Here is a 23799-nt window from a genome sequence, read left to right as displayed (position 1 = left end):
TTTTATTTGCCAGGCTTTTTTCATTTATTATTTCTGCTGCAGTCTTCACTATTCTCCTGAGCGGGGAATGGACTAGATGAGCCTTGGGGCATCCTTTCCAACTTTACAATTCCATGAGTCCGGAGAAAAGCCTAGGCTCCAGTTGCAAACTGCTGTGCACGATGCCACCTGCATCTGCTAGGGCCTTAAGCGACATACATGGGCAAAGCCAGGATTTTTGTTGGGGGGGGGGGCAGAACTGACCTGATTGGTCAGTTAGTTAAGTATTTCTATTTTTTTTACTGCCCCCCCCGGCTACGCCCATGGCTGTGCGTGTGTGTGTGCGTTTCATTAAAAATATAATAAAAAAGCAGCCAAGGTTGTTAAAGGCATAGGCCCCCTTTTAATAAATTAACAGCCTCCCCCCGTCTTCCTTGGCTGCATTTTTATACATATTATAAAACTTACAGGCCCTTTCCGGAAGGGGGCGCTAGTGACAACTCTCCCTCCTCCTCCTCCATCGCCCCACCCCTTTCCCAGAGCGGTTCAACACATTTACCCATCATGCTTTTCTCTGCCCCCGCATCTTCCCCTCTCCCACCCCCCAGCGCGGTCTCTCACCGCGCGCTCCCTTTACCGCGTGACAGCTAACACTCGCCGAGTGCGCGCATGCGTGAGCGCGCGGGGGCGGACCATAGAGAGTGGGGGTTGTTGTGGTAGAGGGACGGGGGCTAGAGCGTCGAGGCGAGAAGCGGGCGGAGCCGCGGGCGGGGCGAGCCAGTCAGAGTCCGCCAGGAAGCCGAGAGCGAGCCGCGCGGTGTGTCTCCTCCTCCTCCTCCTCGCTCCCCGGACAAAGCCGCCGCGGTCTCCGCCACCACTACCGCCCCCGCCCCTTCGCTTCCCCCCGGGCCCCCCCTCGCCTCACCGGCGCAGCTCACCTCGGAACGAGGCCGACGCCAGACGCCGCCGCACGGAGCCATGTCGGCCAGCAGCCTCTTGGAGCAGGTAACCGGGGTGGGGGGTGAAACTGGCTGGCGGCGGCGGCAGCGGGGAGCTGGAGGTGCAGCGCTGGGAAAGGCCCCGGCTTCGGGCCTACCGGGCGGCTGTGGTGGGGGGAGCATAAACGGGCAGCGAGGAGGCCCCGCGCGCCCTCCTTCCTCTCCTCGCGTCGCTCCCGTTTCAAACGAACCCCCGCCGTCAAGCAGGGCCCGGCCTTCCTCCCGCCGAAGCCTCCCCGAGGCAGGCGGAGAGGCCTAGGTTTTGCTCTCCGGCTCTTCCCTTCCTTCGCGTCTCCGTCGGACTCGGGGTTCGGGTTCCTCCTCTTTTTGCTTCATCGCCTTATGTTTCCCTTTCTCTCTCTTTTTCTCCTCGCCGCTGCGCCGCCGCTGCAGAGACCTAAGGGCCAAGGCACCAAAGGTGAGTTGAGGGACCAGCCGCCGAGGCGGGACCGGGAGAGATCCATGAGGGGTGGCTGGGGAGGTGGTGGTTTCCTTTTTTGGGGGTGGGTGGTGGAAAGGTAGCGCGTTTTCCGTTCATGGAGGATATGGGAGGGACGCCTCCCGTCCCATTTTTCGATCGGATCTCTTGTTTCCTGAAAGGCGTGCAGGTGAGTTCCTGCCGTGCCGCCGTCTTTCCAGGAAACCGTAGCGTGGGTTGCCGCATGGGCAACACACATACGTATCCGTGTGACTTTAGAGAAATAAAATGAAACAGAACGTGGCAGGGAGGAATGCAGCGTGTTTTCCCGTAAGCAATGATGCCCCTTTGGGGGGGGGGAACTGGAGGAAGTCATCATTGCCTTATGGTTTAAAACTTCGTTCTAGTTATATATGTGTGTGTGTGGTGTAAGGGAATCCCAAATTAGTTGATTGAGATGAGAGTGACGAGTTATCCCTGGTTAAGAGGGAAAGTGTGACGTATTTAATGGGCTCTTTAATTCGGCCGAGCAAGGAGCTGGGTGCTTGGAAATTAACGTTTTGAGCTAATTGCAGAAGTGAGTCATAGTTAAGAGGGTGCAGTGCACATTAAAAGGTGGCAGTAGCCAGTTTATGTTAGTGGACTGAGGGGGTATTGCATGTTCCCATTTTCTCTAGGCTTCACCCACCCTCAAAGCAAAACCAAAAAACAACACACAAACACAGCAAGTTGTAATAAAAAGATAATGTATGGCTTACTGCTGGGGTAGTAATTGTGGTGCCGTGCAGATGTTGTTGGACCTTAATTCTCATCAATCCCCAGCATGCATGGGCAGTGGTCAGGTATGATGGGAGTTGTAGTCTAGCAACACCTGGAAACTGCCCCATTGGCTATCCTTGGATTGCAATATGAATATAACAGCACAGAAAAGCGCCCTTTGACAGCTTTTTCAGGAGGAGGTCCTGTAAGCAAAACTGGTGGCAGTGAATAACTGGAGATTGGTGGTTTGCCTGAATATTCAGGCTAAAGGAGAAGGAATGGACTCATTAAGTTTCTACAGCTCTTTTAAGGTGAACATAAAGGGGAGAAGCTTTAAAAGGCCATATAAATGAGAATAGTTTGTAATGTTGAAAAAGTTAAGGGGGTCATTTCATGGGTTCCAGTTGCAGAACAGAATTCTGCCAAAGCCTGTACCTGTGTTTCTCCCTGCCTCACTTTGAAATGCTTGTCCATATGAGATGGGCTGCTCAAAGGGGAAAGTTCCTATTAATGAAGTTGCTCCTTCACTAAGTTTAAATGTAAAGCTAAAAGATGCTTTTTGTGGCTCATGTAGCTGTAAACAGTGTAAAGAGAGTTCAGTTGTGTGTTTGATAATGGCAGCATATACAGGGAGTAATTTGCCCTTTAGTTCCCCAACCTTTACAGTGGAAGGGGGCAAAATTGAAACAGAAGGAAAATTGACATATTTCATTTTCTATGTGCAGGAATAGGGATCAGGTGGCAAGACTTTCTAGGTCACAGGGTGTTGCTTTTAGACAAGATGGAATAAACTATATTGGTATTGAATAATGCTTGTTATACATTTTTGTTTTTAGTGCAAAATGGATCGGTGCATCAGAAAGATGGATTAAATGATGATGATATTGAACCTTATTTGAGTCCTCAGGCCAGACCGGTGAGTGATAGAAAACGTACCTATTTGTTTAATGGGTGGGGTGCATTATTAGTAATTGTTTCCTTTTCTGCTATGTAGCTTACAGGATGCCTTTTGGGCTTGACATTGTACAGTTAACTAACGGCTGACTGAACTGGCAATGCTATATAGATACTCATTTGTAACTTATATGGAAATATGCAGTGCACTGTGCTGGAAGCATGTGGTAACAACTGAGTGTTAGCTGAACAATGCTTATAAATGTTGCAAACCTAGCATTAAATAAATAATCTCCCCCAACCCCTCACCCAGTTCTCCTTAACATGGGTCCCGGTGCAAACTTATTTCAGCTTCCTAAAGGAAGTGTAGACTACATATAAACTTCTGTCTCTGTTTTTATCTGTATAAATCATTTAAGCCTCTTTCGTGGACCAAGGCCACAATCCTCAGCACACTTACTTCCTAAATTCTATGCTTGAAATTCTGCAATTAGCTAAACTATAAAAGTGCCATTGATTTCACTAGGACTTGCTTTGAAGTAAATGTGCTTAGAATTGTAGAATAAATCAGAGTACAGGATGACTTAGTTCTAGGAGATTTCATTTAGAACACTTACCTTTTTAATCTTCACCAGCAGTTTATTTGTGTGTGAAAGGAGGGGTGCTTGTTCTTTAGTTAGATTCAGTCTTCTGATTTAGTTGAGATCTAAACCTTAATAGCAGTTTCATTTTGACTACTTAAAGACAGCTGTTATTCTCTCTACTTCTGGAAGGTGTTTGGGTTCACACTGTGGCTGGGATCTGCTGGGAGAGAATTCCATTGTTGTCCAATAATACATTGCCACATGCCATAGTGTATTCTAGTGGACATTTAGCATGATCACGTAGGCACATCTAGTCAGTCTTTGAGTTTGTGACAGGATTAAAGTAGCCTCAAGCTGTTCAGTGCATCCTGGATACATGAGTATCTTGAATTGTTCCCAGAAGACCACTGCCTCTTGAATCATGTTTTAATGTGTTCCCAATCACTGATGTGTCAAGACTAGCTGTAGGCAGGTAAAAACATTGCAGTAGCATTCAAAAAAATTGCAAAAGCATTCAAAGTTGCAAAGGCACAACAGGTGGCTTACAATTCTGAATTGATAAGAAGGGGCAGTTGCTTTTTCTGCTTATAACTTTGTGAAAAGTGTTCATGCCACTGAAGCTACAGCTGTATGAACAAATATAAGAACATTCCATGCATGTAAACCTGAGGAATCCAGGACAGACCATCCCCCATACATGCTGGATGTTCCTATTTTCCTGCAATCAAAGGTCTGCTACTCATCATTACCTCACTTTTATTGGCTTCAGCTCCAGTTGGCTTGTCTGCATCCCGTTCCCCACTTACCCTGGATATCAAGTAAACTGACTACAGGACCTTGGTCGGATGAAAAGAAAAGAGCTGGGTGTTACCAGCGTACTTATGACACCTCATGCCAGGTCTTCACTTGATCTTGCTTAGTGGCCTTATGTTATATATACATGTTAAATAGTAGAGGGTGGAATCCTGTGATGCCTGGAGGTTTACAGGGAGCTGGGTGGTTCATAGTGCTTCAGGAGTTCCCTGCCAGGAATGAATGGAAATTTTTGAGTAATTGTGTAAATATCTTACAGGCCTTGTAGTAGTGATAGCAAAACCATGTGATCTGTTCTTCCAGAGCACAGTATGTTGCAATTACTTATTTGTGCCATGGTGAAAAATAATTAGATTTGGGGGCTCAAAAACAGTTTTCCTACTGTACATGATTGAACATTAGAGTGGCAGTCCCAGAAAACAGTCATCTGGATGCATCTAAAGAGATAGGAAAATGGATCTATTTGGCAGTCTGTGACAACTGGCTGGAGTTATCCAGGGTCCTCTCAAGCAGAGCAGAGTCCTGGACAGTCTTAAATCTCATTTGATTTTGCTTAATGCTGATCCCCTCTACCCTGATCATTGCCCAGTGTTTTGTTAATAAAAAAAATGTGCACATGGGTGCTACTTGCGCCTGGGTTCCCATCATCGCACCCCCCACCACTGGTAGACAATGCCAACAAAAAGTCAGTCAAGATGAGAGGAAGCCCCTAGATGCTAACTTTTAAACTCCGAATTAAAGCATTGCTTTATTTGTGAAGTAGATGTCAACCTAATATTGGTAGGCTTGAGATAGCAATGCCTTTGGATGTAGGGAACCTTGGTTTTACCACTTCATTAACTGGGCCTTGGTTGTTACATTATAATCCTTAGTCTTCGCCTTGGGAAGTTTGCATTGCTAGATATGGAATGTCATCTTTGTACTCTTCAGCTCTTCAATTTCTTAAGTAGTAGGACTTCTGTAAACAAGAGAGATTTTGTTAAGTAGTGGGTGATTATTGTGGTCAGTTTTGCATTTGGGGCAGTTCAATGACAGTTCACTATCAAGATCAGGGATAGGCAACCTAAGGTCCGTGGGCCGGATGCGGCTCAATCGCCTTCTCAATCTTGCCCACGGATGGTGCAGGAATCAGCATGTTTTTACATGAGTAGAATGTGTCCTTTTATTTAAAATGCATCTCTGGGTTATTTGGTGGGCCTGCCTGGTGTTTCTACATGAGTAGAATGTGTGCTTTTATTTAAAATGCATCTGGGGGCATAGGAATTCGGCTGAAAAAGGTTGCTGACCCCTGATCAAGATCTATGAGGGTGTTTTATGTGCCTATCCCCCTGCCCCCGGTTCTGCAATAAATTTGGGTGTGGGTGAACTGGACCATTGTCAGTGTTTTGTGAAGTGGAGCACATCCAGCATACAGTGAGCCCAGTGCTATCAGTTTACATCCTTAATCTTTAGGTGGTGGTGGAACATATTCTTGATTAACTTCAATTAAGATTTAAAAATTCATGGTTTTTGTGTGCAGCAGTATGCTCAGTTATGCCATTGATGCCTGTTTATTTGCTGGCATTAAAAGAAGAGTTCTGGCAGGCTTGAGAGAGATGTTTACACTGTTAAAGCAGTTGGTCCTTAGGGGAGCTGTTTGGTTCCTGGAGTACATCTCAAATGCATAGCCTCAAAAGAGCTTACAGAAGTAACATTTTGCAATGATTATTTAATGTGATGCCATGCTGGCAACTGATATTTCAATTTAATGACAGAGACTTGCAGGTCACAAGTTCATCCTTTGAAAGGCTTAGGGCTGCGCCCAAAGTTAGTGCTAATCAAAATTGACCCATTGAAGTTAATGTGCATAACTAACTTATGTCCACAAATTTCAATGGGTCTTCTCTGAGTTGAACTTAGTTGGATACAACCCTTAGTTTCAAATTTTCACTCTCTTAGCATGTCAGATTCTTCCTTTTCTCACTCTTTGATCAGTTCAGTTATCTGAAAGAAACCACAGTTGGTTTTCCTGCTTCTACGGTGACTGTGTTATTTCCTATTTGAAACTGGCGGGTAGGGAAGCCCAAACTGGACATGGGAATCACCATGAGTGCTCTCAAAAGAAGCAGACATGCTTGTTGTCTGCCGCCCCTCCCCGCCTAACTTCTTGATGATATTTTTAAAAAACTTTAACAATGTGGAGTGATATGACATAATCAGTTGCTACTCCTGATACAAAGTTTTGTAGCGGGTAAACTGAACATTATCATGCCATATGTATTGAGTTGTGTCCAGCTGAACTTTACTAAGAGCAGGCCCACCAAATTTAACAAACTGAACTTCATCATGGTTATTATTTTCAATGGGTCCAGTCTGAGTAGTACTAGCATTGGATACAAGCCATTATCCTTAAGCATTAGGGAGTTGTGGGTTTGTGGCAGCCATGATTTGCCTTTAATGTTATGTTTGGGTCTAAGTCAACACTTAAATGCAGTGTAGGTTGCTGAAGCAGAGAGAGAGGTTGAATTTGCCAACTTTTCATTCTTTTAGTAGCAGCAGTTATGGTACAGATATTATGGCATTGGCCATTGATGAGCATACATCACAGAATTATTGAGAATGAATGAGAACTTTCTTGCTTACAGTACAGGTATGGGCGACCTGTGGCTCTCCAGATTCTATTGGACTCCTGTCAGCCCCAGCCAGCATGATTGGGAAGCTGTTGTAGCTGAACAAAATCTGGAGGGTCATAGGTTTCCTACCTGTGCTATAGTACCTTTGCAACCTAATCTATGCCAGTCTAAAGGTTAGTGCTGTGAGCGCAAGATTGCACTTCAGTGATATACAGTGCAGCTGCACAAGGCGGAGGTGCCACTTACTTTTTGAACTGCTCATAACTTAAGACTATTTCTAGAAACCATAAGGTTGAATGTGCAGAGATGTATGTTCAGAACTGCATATGTTCTTCCGCTGTGCACATGGTGCTAAAGAGGCAGTCGGGTATTAATAATTGTAGCAGGTGTGGTCTTCTTGCTTGGCATAAATCAGGCAGTTCTTTCCACCACCTGCAAAGTTTCTGCTCACACATTCAGAAGTGTATGATCCCCTCGCCCTCCATCACAGCTTGTATTCTATTTGAAGCCAATAAATATAAGTTGCAGCATTCATGGCACATCCTCTGTAAGGTGTCTGTGTCCTTCGTGGATAGGGGGATGAATTACAGGTACTACCTTACTGTTGACAAGGGAGGCATCCTTGCTGCAGCCTCTGGAAACTGTTCGTTGGCTTATGAAGCATAGCCATGGCCCTTTTCCCAATGTATCTGAATGTTTTTACTTACATTAGTTGAATCTGTCCTATGCTTCCTGCAGGGAGCTTCTCCCTCCTCTCCAAAAGCCCTTTGGGCAACTCACCAGTTCCTGCAGAGTGTTGAGCTGGCTCCCAGGTGTAGAGTGACACTGTAAGGGGTTCCCTTGAGCTGGGTGTCCTGTACCCAGTCTTATAATCTACTCAGACTACACAGCAAAATACATGAAGAGGGTCTTGGCTTAAATGGCTTTGAAATCTGAGACTTGTCAAATACAAAGCTATTCATTCTTGTAGGTCCAGAGACAAAGATTTTATCCTTTCATAGCTTGTTGCTGTTCTCACCTTATGTGGGTCTGCTGAACAAGTAACATGGGCTGAGAGATGTTTAAATGAGAACACTTTATCAAGAAGGAATGTTTCTGCTGCTGTGGGGTCGACAACTTATATTGCAGCTGAATGATCAAATAACTTTTACCTATGATCTTGCATTCTAGAACAAGATAAAGGTTTAGGCAAATTAATTAGTATCTCAACCTAGTCTGCCTCACTACTTTGGGCTTCTTGATGGAAGATCAAGAGACATACAAAAATTCATGGGTGCTGTCCAACAGCTGTGTACATCTTATTATGGCTTGTACAGGAGGAACTCTAAATGTGCCCACTAACTGGAGCGTGGGTTTTGTCTACATTTCTTTAAATCTTATACTTGCTGGTAGATCATAGAAAATGCATTATCCCTTCTTATTGGTAGAGTGGGGTGCAAAGTAAGGTTAATTCTTAGTTATTGGCAGAGACTCTGGGTATAAACCCCAGAAACAACTTAACAACTTCAAATAATATACACATAATTAAAAACTATTCTGAACTTTATTTGGATTTTTAAATTTGAAATTGTAGTGAATTTTCAACCCACAATCAAGTGGAAAGCACACAGTTAAAATACAACCTGGTCAGAACTCTTTATCAGTGGTAAAATATACTGATCTTGATAATGTCTTGGGCTAAAGTCAATAATGTGCTAGTGCTTTGTGAAGCATCAACCAGATACTTTCAAATGTTTGAGCCACTTTGGATCCTAATGTTTTCTGAGCCCAAATGCAATTAAGTTTAAACTGCACCAAATTATTTAGAAAGAAAAAAAGAGTTTCAAGAACTGAGCACTCCCTTCACTTTTTCATTTTTGTTTGAAGTATTTACTTGTATAAATTTTGTTAAATATATAAATTTTGATTGTAATAAAACCTCCAAGTGCCTTTGTAAGGAAGTATTAAGTTTTATCAGCCTGGTAACCACGTAATAGTCATCATTTGAAACCTGTTAATTGCTTTCTGTTCTTCACTGGTATCAATATGCCAACAATCTTTGATTGTATCAATGGTGCCTGCTGCACTCATCAATTTACTTAGCCTTAATTGTGATTACTTTTAGTACAGTGGTCTGAGAAGAGTAGCAATTGAATGCTTTAAATGGGTAGTATGACCAGCTGATCTTAGTGTATATCCTGCTAACCCACAATATAGGTAAGAAGTGCAAACACCACATGTGCTAGACAAGTGGGCACATTTTGGAATATCTTTGTGGTTTAGGGTAAAATGCAGAATGATCCAATTTTCACTGATACTTTAAAACCAATACAGTAGCTTATTTTTAATTTTATTATTTCATTTGTCAGTTGCTCTGTACAATAAAAAGTCTCAAAGCAACTTGACGAAAGTGTTCAGTGATAGCCACAGGTTTCAGTAAATAGGCTTGGCTTGAAAGTACAATGTGGGGGAAAGGTCTGTGGAAAGCATATACTGTTTCATGCTGCAATGTGCTGTTCATTTAACTGTTCAGTTCTTGCTTTTCTCTTCCAGAACAACGCGTACACTGCAATGTCTGATTCCTATATGCCGAATTACTACAGTCCATCCATTGGATTCTCCTACTCTTTGGGTGAAGCTGCTTGGTCTACAGGGGGTGATCCACCAATGCCCTACTTAACATCTTATGGACAGATAAGCAATGGAGAACCTCACTTTCTCCCAGATGCCATGTTTGGACAGCCAGGGGCCCTTGGCAGCACACCATTTCTTGGACAGCATGGCTTTAACTTTTTTCCAAGTGGAATTGACTTCTCAGCTTGGGGCAATAACAGTTCTCAGGGGCAATCAACTCAAAGTTCTGGATATAGTAGCAACTATGCTTATGCACCAAGCTCATTGGGTGGAGCCATGATTGATGGACAGTCTGCTTTTGCTAGTGAGACCCTGAATAAGGCACCTGGCATGAATACCATTGACCAAGGGATGGCAGCTTTGAAGCTAGGCAGCACTGATGTAGCAAGCAACGTCCCAAAAGTTGTTGGCTCTGCTGTTGGCAGTGGGTCTATTGCCAGCAATATTGTAGCTTCTAATAGCTTGCCTCCAGCTACCATTGCTCCTCCAAAGCCAGCATCCTGGGCTGATATTGCCAGCAAACCTGCAAAACAGCAACCCAAGTTGAAGACCAAGAATGGCATCGCAGGGACAAGTCTTCCACCACCTCCCATAAAACATAACATGGATATTGGAACTTGGGATAACAAAGGGCCAGTGACAAAAAATGCTTCCCAGGCTTTAGTTCAGAATATTGGTCAACCACCAACCCAAATATCTCCCCAACCAATGGGTCAGCAAATGAGTAACAGCCCTCCAGCTGTGCAGCCTTCCGCTGGACAACAGCCACAACCCCTGCCACCTCCACCACCCCAACCAACTCAGCTGCCAGTGCAGCAACAGGCAGCTCAGCCTGCCCGCTGGGTTGCACCTCGTAACCGTGGCAATGGTTTTGGCCAGAATGGAGTGGATGGTAGTGCAGTTGGACAGTCTCAGACCACTTCTGGTTCTGCCCCTTCGGAGCCACACCCAGTCTTGGAGAAGTTGAGGTCCATCAACAACTATAACCCTAAGGATTTTGACTGGAACCCGAAACATGGTCGGGTTTTCATTATCAAGAGTTACTCTGAGGATGATATCCACCGTTCCATTAAATATAACATCTGGTGCAGTACAGAGCATGGTAATAAGAGACTGGATGCTGCTTACCGCTCCATGAATGGAAAAGGTCCTGTTTACTTACTTTTCAGTGTCAATGGCAGTGGTCATTTCTGCGGAGTTGCAGAAATGAAATCTGCTGTGGACTACAACACATGCGCAGGCGTGTGGTCCCAGGACAAATGGAAGGGACGCTTTGATGTCCGGTGGATTTTTGTGAAGGACGTTCCCAACAGCCAACTGCGGCACATTCGCCTAGAGAACAATGAGAATAAACCAGTGACCAACTCCAGGGACACTCAGGAGGTTCCTCTGGAAAAGGCTAAGCAGGTGCTGAAAATCATTGCTACTTACAAGCACACCACTTCCATCTTTGATGACTTCTCACACTATGAGAAACGCCAGGAGGAGGAGGAAAATGTGAAAAAGGTAACTTGCCAAACTGCCAGGATTTGGTAGAGAGTAGAAACAAAGGGGAGGAATTGGGTGTGATTATATGAGATAAAGTTGACCGTGGCCTCCTCCTTATAAGTGAGTTTGAAGGGGGTGTCATTACTGTGTAAACATATTGAGAAGCTTGTGTAGCATACAAATACATTATATTGAAATACTGTTAGCAAACTTCAAATAGGCCTCTGACACACAGTGAAAGGGCTATATGAGGGTCCTTGCAGTCTTATTCATGTGTGACTTTAACGAAGATCAAATTGTTGATCTTCAGTGAAAAGTGTGACTGCATTTTTTGTTTTTGGCCAAAACGTTTAATATGATTTCCCCATTTTGTACTTGCAATTTGTTTGTATCCCTATAGCTATGGTCTTTTGACTCGAGCAATAAAATTAACTCAACATCTCTAAAAGATATGCTGAGGAAAGTGTTGCTTCTTGGTGAGAAAATGCTAATAAATGGGAAGTAGAAACATAGGGCAGGATCCAAACACCTACTTTGGGCATGTCCAAGGCATTGATGACATCTGGTGGAATACTTGACTTCTGAATAGGAGGCCCTTATTTCATATCAAACTGCTTATGAAACTTCACTGTTTCAGAAAAGCCATGTCATATGACATGAGGATTGTCTTTTGAGGAACACAAGTCCATACCTCTGTTGGGCATCGGAAGCCAGTTGCATTAGTTTTCTTATGTAGGTCTTTGAAAGATACTTTATATACATCAGGAATGGGGAATCTCTGGCCCTCCAGATGTTGTTGGACTCCAGCTCTCATAATCTTTGTCTATTGGCTGAGCCAGCTGGGGCTGATGGGAAGTCCAACAACATTTGGAGGGCTGCAGGTGCCCAATTCCTGGTACAGAGTAAGGATGAAATCCAGTGCTGCTGTTCTGCTTGCAACCCTGGGTTGGAGGACTGAAGGGGAAATAAAAGATTTTCCTCCCTATCTCCTTTGCTGGATCAGAAACACATGGGATGACAGCATTAACACTAAAACAAATCCTGTGACATCTCAAAGACTAACACATTTATTATGGCCTAAACTCTTCACAAGATAGACTCCCCTTCAACAGATGCATGTATGGACTAGCATAATTCCAAATGTATGCCACTGTAAACCAGCATAAGTCTTTGCTTCCCCTTTTGGTATACATAAGTGCAGGTTTTCTGGCACTGATGATGAAGAAATGGTTGCAACCTACCCTAGGACCTCATGGTGAAAGGCAGGTAATAAATTGAAAGAGTAATAATAGGGCACACTCTCTTTAAAAAATGTTGCATGGGAAAGGTTAATGTGCACAGCCACCTATGGGTCCCAGGTTACTTTGCGAACCTTGAAGGGTGTTGTTTTTTTAAAGACTGAAATACGACCTCCATCATTTTTACAACAGTGGCTTATGAGGCACCTATGTTGTAAAAATGCAATGAGCAAAGAAGCAAAACTAAGTGGGCAAAATAGACCTTGGAGGTGCTTATGTTTATGGTTTGTAGAACTTCAAAGAAGGTGCAGGAAGGAAGAATAGCAGAGTAGTACAAGTATATTAATTCTTTCAAGTCCAGTGGGTACTTGATGGTTTCAGGCACTTCTTTTTAAAATTGTAGTACATTTGTCAAAATTCAGCTTATGTATTAACAGCAATGCAGACAATGTTAAAAGCTGATACGCTGCTGGAAAAGCATGCTTTTAAGTTAAAAGCTCCATGAGTTGCCTTTTGTTCCTCCTTGGAGTTAGATCAGTGGGCCCTCAAATGGACAAGTAAAAACAGTATTATTGTGTCACTAGTATTGTCTAAGTAAAGTGATTTTTTTAAAAAAAGTCTGTACATTTGTTTTATATAAGACTGCCACCGTCTGAGAAGTACATTAAAAGTGGTTTGGTTTGTAATAGTTCAGTGTTTAGCATATCAGTTTTGGATGTGACCTCCATGTTATGAGAATCTGACCCTAGCCATGAATAGGCAGAAACTCTTTAAGTGGGAGCTGACATTTACTTTTAATGGAATGTAGTAATGGTTTTAAGCAGAAGTGGTGCATGTCATCCTCTGTAGCCTGTTCTGTTGGCTTCTGGAGAAGAACTTCCCCATCTAAGTTGTCCAGGCACCTGTAAAGTGGCATAAGGCTTATTGTTCCACTGTCATTGTAACAGAGGTCGTTTTTCAAAGAGCTTGTTGTCGTGACAGTTGGCAGGAAGATGGTAAGAGATTCTCCATCCCTGCTCTTTGAAAGATCAACACTTCAATTTGCCTGTAACTTTTTAAAGCTACAGTTAATTTCATTGGTTGGGGATCCACCTAATACTCCTCCAGTGCTACTTTGACATGGTAGTATTGGGAAAACTTGTATTTTCAAGGGGCTTTAGATTTATAACAGTATTCTGTGAAACTGTAGCACCCTAGCAGCTGTCAGAATGTAGGGATACAGTCAAACCTCTGTTCCCAAACTCCTCCGTTGTTGAATGTTTTGGTTCCCAAACGCTGAAAACCCATAAGTAAGTGTTCCGGTTTTCGAAGTTTTTCAGAAGCCGAACATCCAACACTGCTTCCGCCTGAGTGCAAGAAGCTCTTGCAGCCAATCAGAAGCCGTACCTCAGTTGTCGAATGTTTCAGAAGCTGAATGGGCTTACGGAACGGATTATGTTCGACAACCGAGTTTTGACTGTACAGTCTTAAACCCAGGCAAGAGCAGCTGTTTTTTGTATTCTCATGAACCACTTGATGTTCCAAGCAGTGTTTGGGGTGGCAGAGGTATATTTTGCTACACAACCAACTTCTTTATGAGTGATCAGGTTCTATAATAAAGCACCACCTGGCAGCAAGGGCTAAACATTTTTATGAGTTCCTTGCAGTTTTGCATATCTGAGACATCATATGTAAAACCAATAGAAAGCTGTAATGAATGGAGCATCTATTAAAAAATAGTTTCAGAAGTCATGGTGAGAGAAGCTCTTAATGTTTTACCACATCCTTATGAAAATGTTCTCAAGATGGATAAAACTGGATCATAGGAACCTGGGAAGCTGCAAGATAGGACATTTGTCTACTCCGCCTGCAGCTCTCCAGGGTCTCAGGCAGATGGTCTTCCCCATAACCTAACCTGCAACATGATCCTTTAACTGGAGATGCCAGACATTGAGCCTAGGGCCTGCCGCATGCAAAGCATGTTCTGTACTACCGAACTGTGGTCACATGCAATATCAGGATCATCGGCTGCCAGTTGGCCATCTCTGCCTTAAGTGACCTACTTGGAAGTAAATCTCAGTGAAATTGGTTTTTAATGTGCCACAGTACTCCATTGTTGATAGAAAATATTTGTTCATCTTGTTTAGAGCTCTGGACTATGTAAGCAAAGTACACACTGTACATATTGTTTAGAGCTTTAAGAATTTGCCTAAAGATTTGCATTCTGCAATGGGATTTTTTTGTTTTTGGCTGTCCAGAGGGGCACCTGAATAATGTAAATCAGACCAGCCAGAGTCAACAGTAAAGAGCCAAATTGAGTTAGGTGTTATAATACTAGGGTTTCAAAATGTGAGTATGTGATCTTTGGTGAAATCTATTCAAATGAATGTTTCTTTAAATTGAATGAGTTATTCTAGGTGGCAATTCTTGGGTCCAATTTTGGACAATTTGCAGCAAGTCTTTTTGATTCAGAACAATTTGATAGCCCATTTCAGCATTGCATATAATCATAATTTGTCCAAAGATGGTGATGTCAGTACACTAATTGATATGTGCTATGTTGGCCTCTCATCTGGTACCCTTTAGTACTTCACAGAACCCCAAAATGATTCTGAGCTCTCAAAAAGCTTGAGATTCATTAAGCATGGATTTGCTAATTTGAGGGATTAGTCTAAGCCTCGCAGCAAGTATTGAGTTCTCTCTGCATATCTTAGAGCAATGTTTCTCAAACTTAGGTCTTCAGCTGTTTTTGGACTACAACTCCCATCAAGAAGTTGTGGTCAGGGATGATGGGCATTGTAGTCCAGCAACACCTGGAGACCCAAGTTAGAGAAACACTGTGAGGGTGAGAAGCCCAGAGGAGTGGGGATAATCACTTGGAGAATCGCACACCTCTGATAGCCTCAGCAGCTATTTAGGTGAGCATTTCTTCCTTAAAGAGTTATTTGAAGAATACTCCTTTCAAGAGGCCTATCTCCCATTCATACTTAAGGAAGAAAGCCTTCACTGTTCTATGCTTGTTGATAGTTATAATCAATAAAATAGCAGGATAAGTAAAAAAAAAAAAGCCCCAACCCCACAAAAATGAGTGCTCAGAACTTGATGCTGGATGTCAAACCATGAAGAATTCTGAAATTATTATTCAAGCAAGTATAGAAAAACTGTAAATTCCCTGGTCTGGTGACCGCTAAGTGAGGAACTATGGACTGTGGAGACCATGTTTCACATAAGGGAGCTCCATTCCTCCAAAAATATCAGATATGTAAATCACTGAATAGTCACATTCTATAAATATTATACCTGAGCACTTGGAACTTGGTTGTTGAGCGTTCAGTGACTTACAATTTGCTTTGCTCTGATTCAGAGTGTTCAGATTTGCTCCCTTTTCCTTTTGTGCTTCTCCCAAAGCTAGTGTGTTTAGAAGAGGTTTGATTGTAACAAAAGTGGAGTCAGAGGGGAGCTTGTGGCTTAAAGACACTCCTATACCTCTGTCATTTGAACACTGTTCTTAGTCCTTAAGCCAGTTGCTCGGGCCTTTATTTGGGACTAGATTTAACTTTGCCCTTGAGTCAGAGCCATAGCCAAGCTAGACTTGCTGTTCCTTCTTGCAGCAGGATGGTTTGAACAGTAAGCAGGCAAACTATATTTCAGAATCCTGTGATGAAGGCTGGTTTACAGTATTAGGGTTCAGAAAGTTCTTCTGATTTTGCCACTACTTAAATTTCACTTGGGGTAATATCACTATAAAGTGCCTCAAGCTCTTTACTGGATCCCTTAGAATATTCTCTGTTTTTTGTGTGTACCTAATTCTACTGGCTTGGGTTTGAAAGTACCGTATTTTTTGCACCATAACACTCACTTTTTTCCTCCTAGAAAGTAAGGGGAAATGTCTGTGCATGTTATGGAGGAAATGCCTACGGGTGGCATGCCTACGGATTTTCCTCCTCTAAAAACTACGTGCGTGTTATGGTCGGGTGCGTGTTATAGAGCGAAAAATACGGTAAATTTTGGCAAGTTGCTAACAGAGGACTAGTTCCAAACTGAGACATGATGCAAGATATGAATGGACCATTTCCCAACTTTTTTTAAAAGTAAAAAAGCAGCTTTGGATCATGTAATTGGGAGAGCAAGGGCAGTGAGAAGGAATGCCTTCATATGGGGGAAAGGCTCAGTGATAGAGCATCAACAGGTTCAGCATTTTCAGTTAGGTCTGGAAATGTCTTCTGTCTGAAACCCTGGAGAGCTACTGCATGTCAGGGTAGACAATGCTGAAATAGATGGACCAGTGGTTTGACTCAGTATCAGGCAATTTCCTATGTTCATGTGAAAATTGTTTTTAAGACATTTCTTTAAAAATGAGTGAAGATACCGTATTTTTCAGTCTATGAGACGTCCCCATGTATAAGACCTCCCCTATTTTTAGCAACTCAATTTAAAGAAAATGAGGGGAGATGGCCCAAAGTTGTTGAGCTTCTTCCCCCACCCCATGCAGCTGCAAGCTTCTCCCCCCCCCCATGTTTCCCATGCACAGCAGCATCAGGGGAAGTTGCGTTCCTGCCAGCCGGCGGGCAGGTGTGCTGTTTCTCCCCCCCCCCCCCACGCAGCTAAGGAAACACCACCTGGATCGTTTCCTGCTCACTGTGGCATCGGAAGTTGCGCTCCCGCCAACTGGCTGGCTAGCAGGTGCACCAATTCTCCCCCCCCCCCATCTGTGTATTGGATGACCCCAGTTTTTTGACATGATTTTTGAGTCAAAAAACCTTGTCTAATACACAGAAAAACACAGTAAATGAAATACAAGCAGGATGGCCACAGTGCAGAATTTCACAGATGAAAATAACTTAGGAGAGCCAGCATGAGGCAGTGGTTAGAGTAGGCTGCTGGGAAGACCTGCCTTGAAACTCACTGGATGGCCTTGGGGCAGTTGCTTTCTCTTAGCCCAGCTTTTCCTTCCACTGTCTGGTGTGCTCCAGATGTTGCACTCCATTTCCCAGTGCCTCTGAACATTTGCCCATGCTGGCTGGGGCTGATAGGAGATGGGTAATTTTGGCTTACCCTAATCCAACACAGAAGGTTATTTGTTAGGATAAAATAGAGTAACCTATATCATGTTCACTGAGTAGAATACAAATGCAGAAAATGTCATTTACCTATTTTGTAAAAGTCCTGCAGCTCTGTTGGCACAATGGAACCTCTTCTTCCTCTCCTGTTCCTTCCAGTCCCCTGTTCACCCTAAAAATCAGTGCTGGAGATTTGGGGGACCTTCCAGAGCAGGCTTTTGGGGCGCATGTGTGAAGGAGAGAAAAGGAAAATGCTATTGCACCAGTGGAACTCCATTGGCGCAACATTGATGCAACCTTCAGTTCCTTAAAGGTCTTTCTCCTTACCCCCCCCCCCCTTAACTCAGTGCCCATACCATAGCCAGCATTTGTACAATACGTAATTAAAATAGTTTGTGAGACACTATTCATTCTAACTTCTGATAGGACTTCAAAGTGTATTAATGCTACCAATTCTTAAAAGTATCTCTAAATAGCACCTCATATCTGTCACGTTTTTGCTTCCTGAAATAAAGTTGCAAAAAGTTTCCTTACTCTGTTGTTTCTGAAAGGTCGTTTTGAAGGTATATTACTAGGATTTGTTAAGAAGCACCACTCCCATTTTAGTTAGGAGTTTGGTGTAATGTACTCTGTCAGGGTTGGAAGCCTCATGCCCGGGGACTGAATGTGGCCCTCCAGGCTTCTCTGGTTGGCCCTTGATGCTTTCTCTTTGGCTACTCCCCTCTGCAGCCTGCACCCCCCCGCCTCCCCAACTTGTGCTGCTTCATGCCTTCCTTGAGTGTCTTTGGCTGGCATGTGTTGTTGAACTTTGATAATGTCTCTTTCTTGCCTGGACAGTGGATGTAGAGATGAGCATGTGGGATAAACACGTGGCCATATAAAAACCTCTGGCTTTTCCTTGGCAAGAATGTAGCCTACTACACAAGCAGAAAAGTCACATCTACTGTGCTGCCTCCTTTTGCCTCTAGTTCCTTCCTTGTGCCATGCATGCAGCCCCTGAAAAGATCTATGAAAGAATGCGGCTATCAGATGTTTCCCATCCCCATTCTACATTATGATAACTGCCATATCATTGGCTCAAAATGCATTCCCTTGTTTACAAAGCTGTATTTGCAAAAGTGGAAAGCACTTCTTTTGAAGGCAAATCAAAGCTGCTTGTGAGGGTTTGTCCCATCTAACACTTTAGCATATGTCATGGGTTGGTGAAGTTGACGAAATATTGAGGACTGTCTTGAAAAGCACTTTTGCTTAGATGCTTGAATAAATGTGTTTTGGACACAAGCCATTGGCTATTAAGCAATGTGCAAACCATGGATTGGCTGATGGGGCTGTGTCTCATGTTCCCGTGTTCCCTATTCCTCTTGCACACTCAGATTTCCTGATTCAAAGTGAAGGAGGGCACCTCTGCTTTGTGTAACCATAGTATAGTTCTAGTTCTTGTTTGGAGGCAAAACAGAGGTTGCACAAATCAGTTTGTTCAGTTTTGGATATGCTAACACACCGTGGTTTGCCAGAAGTGGGGAGTGAATTGGAACATAGGAGAGGAGAAACATGCAATGTGAAAGCATGATTCCAGTGACCTAAGCATAGTTAATTTTTACATAGAACAAGCTGAAGAGTGTAACTATTGGGACAAGATGGCTGACGAGAATTTTACATACATTTACATACAACATCTTAGTTGGGCCCCTAGTCCATTGCTTTGTTTGCATTGATAGTGTACATACGTTCTTCTTCCAGAAGAGAGAACTTTCATATGCATAAGGCATAAGGTTTGGGAATATGACACATGATTTGCCCCTAGCATTTGTTTTCAAGGCTATTATCAGTGCAATGAAAGCTAATAGCATTAATTGCTTTCTAGGTGCTGTACAACGATGACTTCATTCAAATTATGGTAAATCTATATAATTTGTATGGTGATAAATATGTCAGAAGCTAAATTCTTATATAGTATTTGAAATGCTGTGTTAGATAGGTAATGCATTATAGAAGTTTCAGATTGGCTGTGGTGTTTATAGTAACTACTGGCAATTTGTAGAAAACACATGGTTGTGGGAATCAAGCGGTAGAGGGCATCACCTCCAGGACTTAAACTAGCTAAGCAGAGCTTGGCCACAGATCTTGAATTCTGGATTACATCTAGGTTGCAATAATCCAGTGGCTTGTGTTCAGTGCTTGTCCTACTCAAAGTATACCCACTGAAGTTAATGGACATTACTTGCTTAGTTTCATTAATTTAAATGGGTCTCCTCTGAGTGGGACTTACTTGGATACAACCTAAAATGTTGTTTCCCTTGAAGACTCTGGATACCTTCTTATATAGGACCACTTTTCTGTACCATGTTTTAACACTACGAATTAAACAATTTAAAAATGTAATGCATAAAATTGCAGAACAATTTTAATAAAGCGGTTAAAACAAAAACACACTTTCAGTAAAATCCCTAACACCTGGTGGAATAAAACATTTTCACTTGTCTCTGAAACAAGATTAAGGAAGAATGTTGTTGGGCTCTTACTGTTATTATTGTTTTTAACCTCCTTCCACAAATTTTCCAGTATATTAAATGTGAAAAAAGCTAACATTTAAACCAAGCTTCCTGTTGATTCTCCTTCATACATTTCCTAAACTATGGCACAAATCTCTCAAACTAAATTATGTTAACTTGCAACTAGCTAGAGTATTGCACTATTTTAGTCTTAAAACCAGGCGTTGCATCTTCGCCACACTGTATACCCTCTAAAGCAGTCTTTTTCTGGTGTCCTGGTGTTCTTCAGATATTTTGGACCACAACTCCCATAATCCCTGACCTGCTGGCTGGAGCTGATAAAAGTTGGAGTTCAAAACTTCTGGAAGGCACCAGGTTGGGGAAGGATGCAGCAGGGTGTTGTGGGATGGAATTAGATCAGGAATGTCTACATGAGATGTTCTAAAGGAAAGATTCTGGAATAGTCTACCTGATATGATTGCCAAAACAAAAGACAACACTGGATAAATTATGGAAGGATATCTTACTCAGTTGCAGCTGTGATCCATTGAGGTCAGAAAGGATGTGCTTTACCTTACATTTGCTTTTTGCTCTGGAGAAATAATTTTCTTGCCAATAAGTAAAATTCCAACTTTATCCCAAGTCAGGTGGTCTTCCCAAGTAGCCTGTGTCTGCTCTTCTACTTTGTGATAGATAACATCTTGTAGCATTACCTCTTTGGTCATCCTCTTCTGACAGTGTTGAGGGCGGAGTCCTAGATTGTTTTTTCCTGCATTGGGTTGTTCCTGTGTTTCATCAATAGCCTTAAGGGAAAGTGGAATTAATTGCCTTTCCCCATAGATTATAGTCCTGTCTTTCACATTCCTGTTTGACAGAGGAGTAAAAGAGACAATTGGGGTTTCCCTATGGTAATCTGGTTGGCCACAAAGGGAATGACATGGTGGATAAGATAGGCTTATAGTTTGACCCAGCAGAGCTTTTCTTACAACTTTGCCAAGACCATCTTGAAAGTTAATGAAAAAAATGGGGATTTGAGCTGTTGATAGGTAATGGCCTATTGAATAGGCTGGCCTATCAAAAGTCTAGCATAGTTCAGCAAAGTGCCCAGGCAAACTTCTATGATAGAGTACAAACTTAAAGCATCAGTACAATTTCCATTCAGGAGCTTTGCCCCGCAAGACGAATGCCTCGCAAGACGAAAAACTCGCTAGACGAAAGGGTTTTGCGGTTTTTGAGCTGCTTCGCAAGACGAATTTCCCTATGGGCTTGCTTCGCAAGACGAAAACGTCTTGCAAGTTTGTTTCCTTTTTCTTAACACCGTTAATACAGTTGTGACTTGACTTCGAGGAGCAACTCATAGAACGTGGTGTGGCAGCCTTTTTTGAGGTTTTTGGTGATTTTTGAAGCTTTTCCAAAACTTTTCCGACACCGTGCTTCGCAAGACGAAAAATTCGCTAGACGAAAAAACTCGCGGAACGAATTAATTTTGTCTTGCGAGGCACCACAGTAGTATGTAACTTAAAGCTTGTCTCTGCATTCCTTTAGATTTACATGGGAGCAGAGTCTGCTCTGTTGGCACCCCTGCCTTGGTATCAAACATGTGATAACCAGCTGACATGATGTTCTCAGTAGCCTGAAGGGATCAGTCATGCCTGAATAGTAAAGGGATTTCTTTTCACTCTTCCTGAAGTGCTGCTAGTTAGCAGCCTAGCCTTCATCTTTTAGATGGGATGCATGCTGAGTGTCCTGCAATATATAGGTTCAGACCACATTAACTTTCTGCTTTTAGCAGTTAAATTATAAAATGATCAGGTAAATGGAAGGTGCAGTATGATTACATAAAGTTTGTTCACATAAATGGAATGGAATGCAGTTAAATTCTATCCTGACACCTTTTGAGTGGGAGTGTTGTGTTTTCAGTTGCCATCACCTCTGGAGAGCTTTATGCCTCCGTAGCTTAGTTTTCAGCTGGTGTGTCGATAGCACACTTTATACCAACTATTGCATTGCCACTTGTTTACTAATTTTTTCACAATGTAAAAGAGGAAGAAGAAACAGAAATTACCACTATCTGGTTCTGGGGTAGCCAAGATTGTGCTCGCCAGGTGTTGTGAATGACAGCTCCCATCAGTACCAGCCAGCATGATCAATGGTCAGGGATGACTGGAGTTGTGGTCCACAACATCTAGAGGGAGCCACGTGCGTATCCTGATCTAGTTAAGGTCCAAAAATTTGCTGATTGTTAGAAATACTAGGATCTCTAGGAGGATGCAGACCCAAGTGAATGTTTTTCATGATACAGACTGGCTTGCTTCAAAAGATGTTTTAGGGATTAAAATGTACACAAAGCAGGTGCTGTCTGGTATATTTGGAATATGAGGAGGTAGCTCAGCTCAGCTGAATATCCACAGAATGACTCACATTAACCTATTCAGCAGTGAAAATAATACTATTAAAAGTTTTACAAAACTGCCGTGCCACTAACCGCCGCCTTTCTGTCTCTCTCTCTCCTGTAGGAACGTCAAGGCCGTGTCAAGTAAAATGCTGAGCCCTTCCACAGAGACTGCAGCAGACATGCTGCAACATGGATATCTTTCAGAAAGGACGAAAAACTACACCAGAGAAAATTAGAACTTGTTTCATTGACTTCATACAAACTCTTATAAACTTACAGTTTTAAAAAAAGTATTGGAATTTCACAAGAGACATAGGACTTAAAAACAAAAACAAAAAAACCCCTTCTAGGTAGAGTAGAGGTGAAAACTGTCCCCTTTCTTTTGGCTTTGGTTGTGATTTCAGAGCATACGCTTTGTTTTTTTTGTCTTTTTACTATGTTGATCGGATTTTAAAGTCCGCAAGTGGCATATGCCTTTTTCTCTAATTTTTAAACCTGCCGCTTCCCTGGTTTCCTGGCCTTCTAAACCTCTCTTCCCTCTGGTTTTTTTGACATTTGCACTTGGAACACCGAGTTGTGACTTTCTTTTGGACATCTACCATGGAAAGTGGAATAAATAACATTTTTTCCATGGACTGGAAGAGGAATTTTATGAAGAATTTGATTTTTTATGCCTAGAAGATTTGAATGGAATCTGTCGGCAAGGTCGTGTCTGAGGGGTGGTTCATTTTCTCTCAAAGTCAAATACGAAGAGTCCTAAGAAATGTTCTGTTCTTGTGCATTATATGGATTACAGATTAAGTCTGGCTTGATTTGATTTGAAGGCTGAGAACAGTGGTAAAAACTTGTTTGTTTACAGGAACATTAATTTTGGAAGAAAAATATTGTAAACTGTGTAGTGAATGTTTCTTCAGTTTTCTTGTTAAGCCAATGAGGAATGGGCGCTGCCTTTCTTTCACCATTAATCACTTCTCAATAATAAACGTGAGATCCTGTTGAGCATCACTTTTTGGCCCCTTAGTTTTTAGTCCGTAGGCCACTGCTTTAGCGCTTGTGCACAGCAATGAGAAGCTTCAATATGAGGAATAAAAGCAGGTGTGATGAACTTCAGTGAGGCTTTCCAGCCTCTAGTTCATTGGCTAGTTCTGGTCTTTCTCATTTTAAGAATTCACTTCTCAGGGAGTTGCTGCCTGACTATTATCTTAACACCAAAGGTGATCCCTACTCTAAAGCAAGTAGCATTTATGAGGTCTCCTTTTACAGGCCAGGTGTTTGTAATTGCAGACCTGCTTTACATCACAGTGGTGGTCTCTTTAATATTGGGGGATGATTTGTTTGGTGGTATGGGGCATTCCTGCCTACGCAAGCAAACTCTTGTTTTCCGGGGGGGGGGGGAGCTATCCCAAGTTTGAGTTGTTATCTGAATTGCTGAGGTTCATTGTCAGCATATTGCAGCTGGACCAAATTGACAAGTAGA

At 42.7% G+C, this 23799-nt stretch overlaps 1 protein-coding gene across 4 annotated transcripts; it reads left to right on the top strand.

Moving 5' to 3' along the window:
• Nucleotides 1-517: 517 nt before the first annotated feature.
• On the top strand, nucleotides 518-23327 carry YTHDF2 (YTH N6-methyladenosine RNA binding protein F2). 4 transcript variants are annotated; one of them, XM_083514024.1, is made up of 7 exons: nucleotides 724-984; nucleotides 1371-1395; nucleotides 2991-3070; nucleotides 4402-4530; nucleotides 9590-11176; nucleotides 19300-19332; nucleotides 22444-23327. In XM_083514024.1, exons 1-7 carry the CDS (start codon nucleotides 958-960, stop codon nucleotides 22465-22467), a joined length of 1905 nt encoding a protein of 634 aa, XP_083370150.1. In that variant the 5' UTR covers nucleotides 724-957; the 3' UTR covers nucleotides 22468-23327. The 4 variants fall into 4 exon arrangements, with proteins under 4 accessions (XP_083370152.1, XP_083370153.1, XP_083370151.1 ...); XM_083514026.1 differs by lacking the exon at nucleotides 4402-4530 and having other exon boundaries at nucleotides 518-984; XM_083514025.1 differs by lacking the exon at nucleotides 19300-19332 and having other exon boundaries at nucleotides 663-984.
• The last annotated feature ends 472 nt before the right edge of the window (nucleotides 23328-23799 follow it).

Source organism: Podarcis liolepis (assembly GCF_965112155.1).
Source record: "Podarcis liolepis genome assembly, chromosome: 7".
In the NCBI taxonomy this organism is placed as follows: domain Eukaryota; kingdom Metazoa; phylum Chordata; class Lepidosauria; order Squamata; family Lacertidae; genus Podarcis; species Podarcis liolepis.
This window is presented reverse-complemented; position numbering and strand designations above follow the sequence as displayed.

What these genes read in the sequence shown, in the direction of transcription:
- YTHDF2 (XM_083514024.1), top strand. Translation starts at nt 958, where the DNA reads ATGTCGGCCAGCAGCCTCTTGGAGCAG. An exon ending in TAAGGGCCAAGGCACCAAAG is followed by an intron (nt 1,396 to 2,990) that starts GTGAGTTGAGGG and finishes TTTTGTTTTTAG; the next exon opens with TGCAAAATGGATCGGTGCAT. An exon ending in CTTATGACACCTCATGCCAG is followed by an intron (nt 4,531 to 9,589) that starts GTCTTCACTTGA and finishes TTTCTCTTCCAG; the next exon opens with AACAACGCGTACACTGCAAT.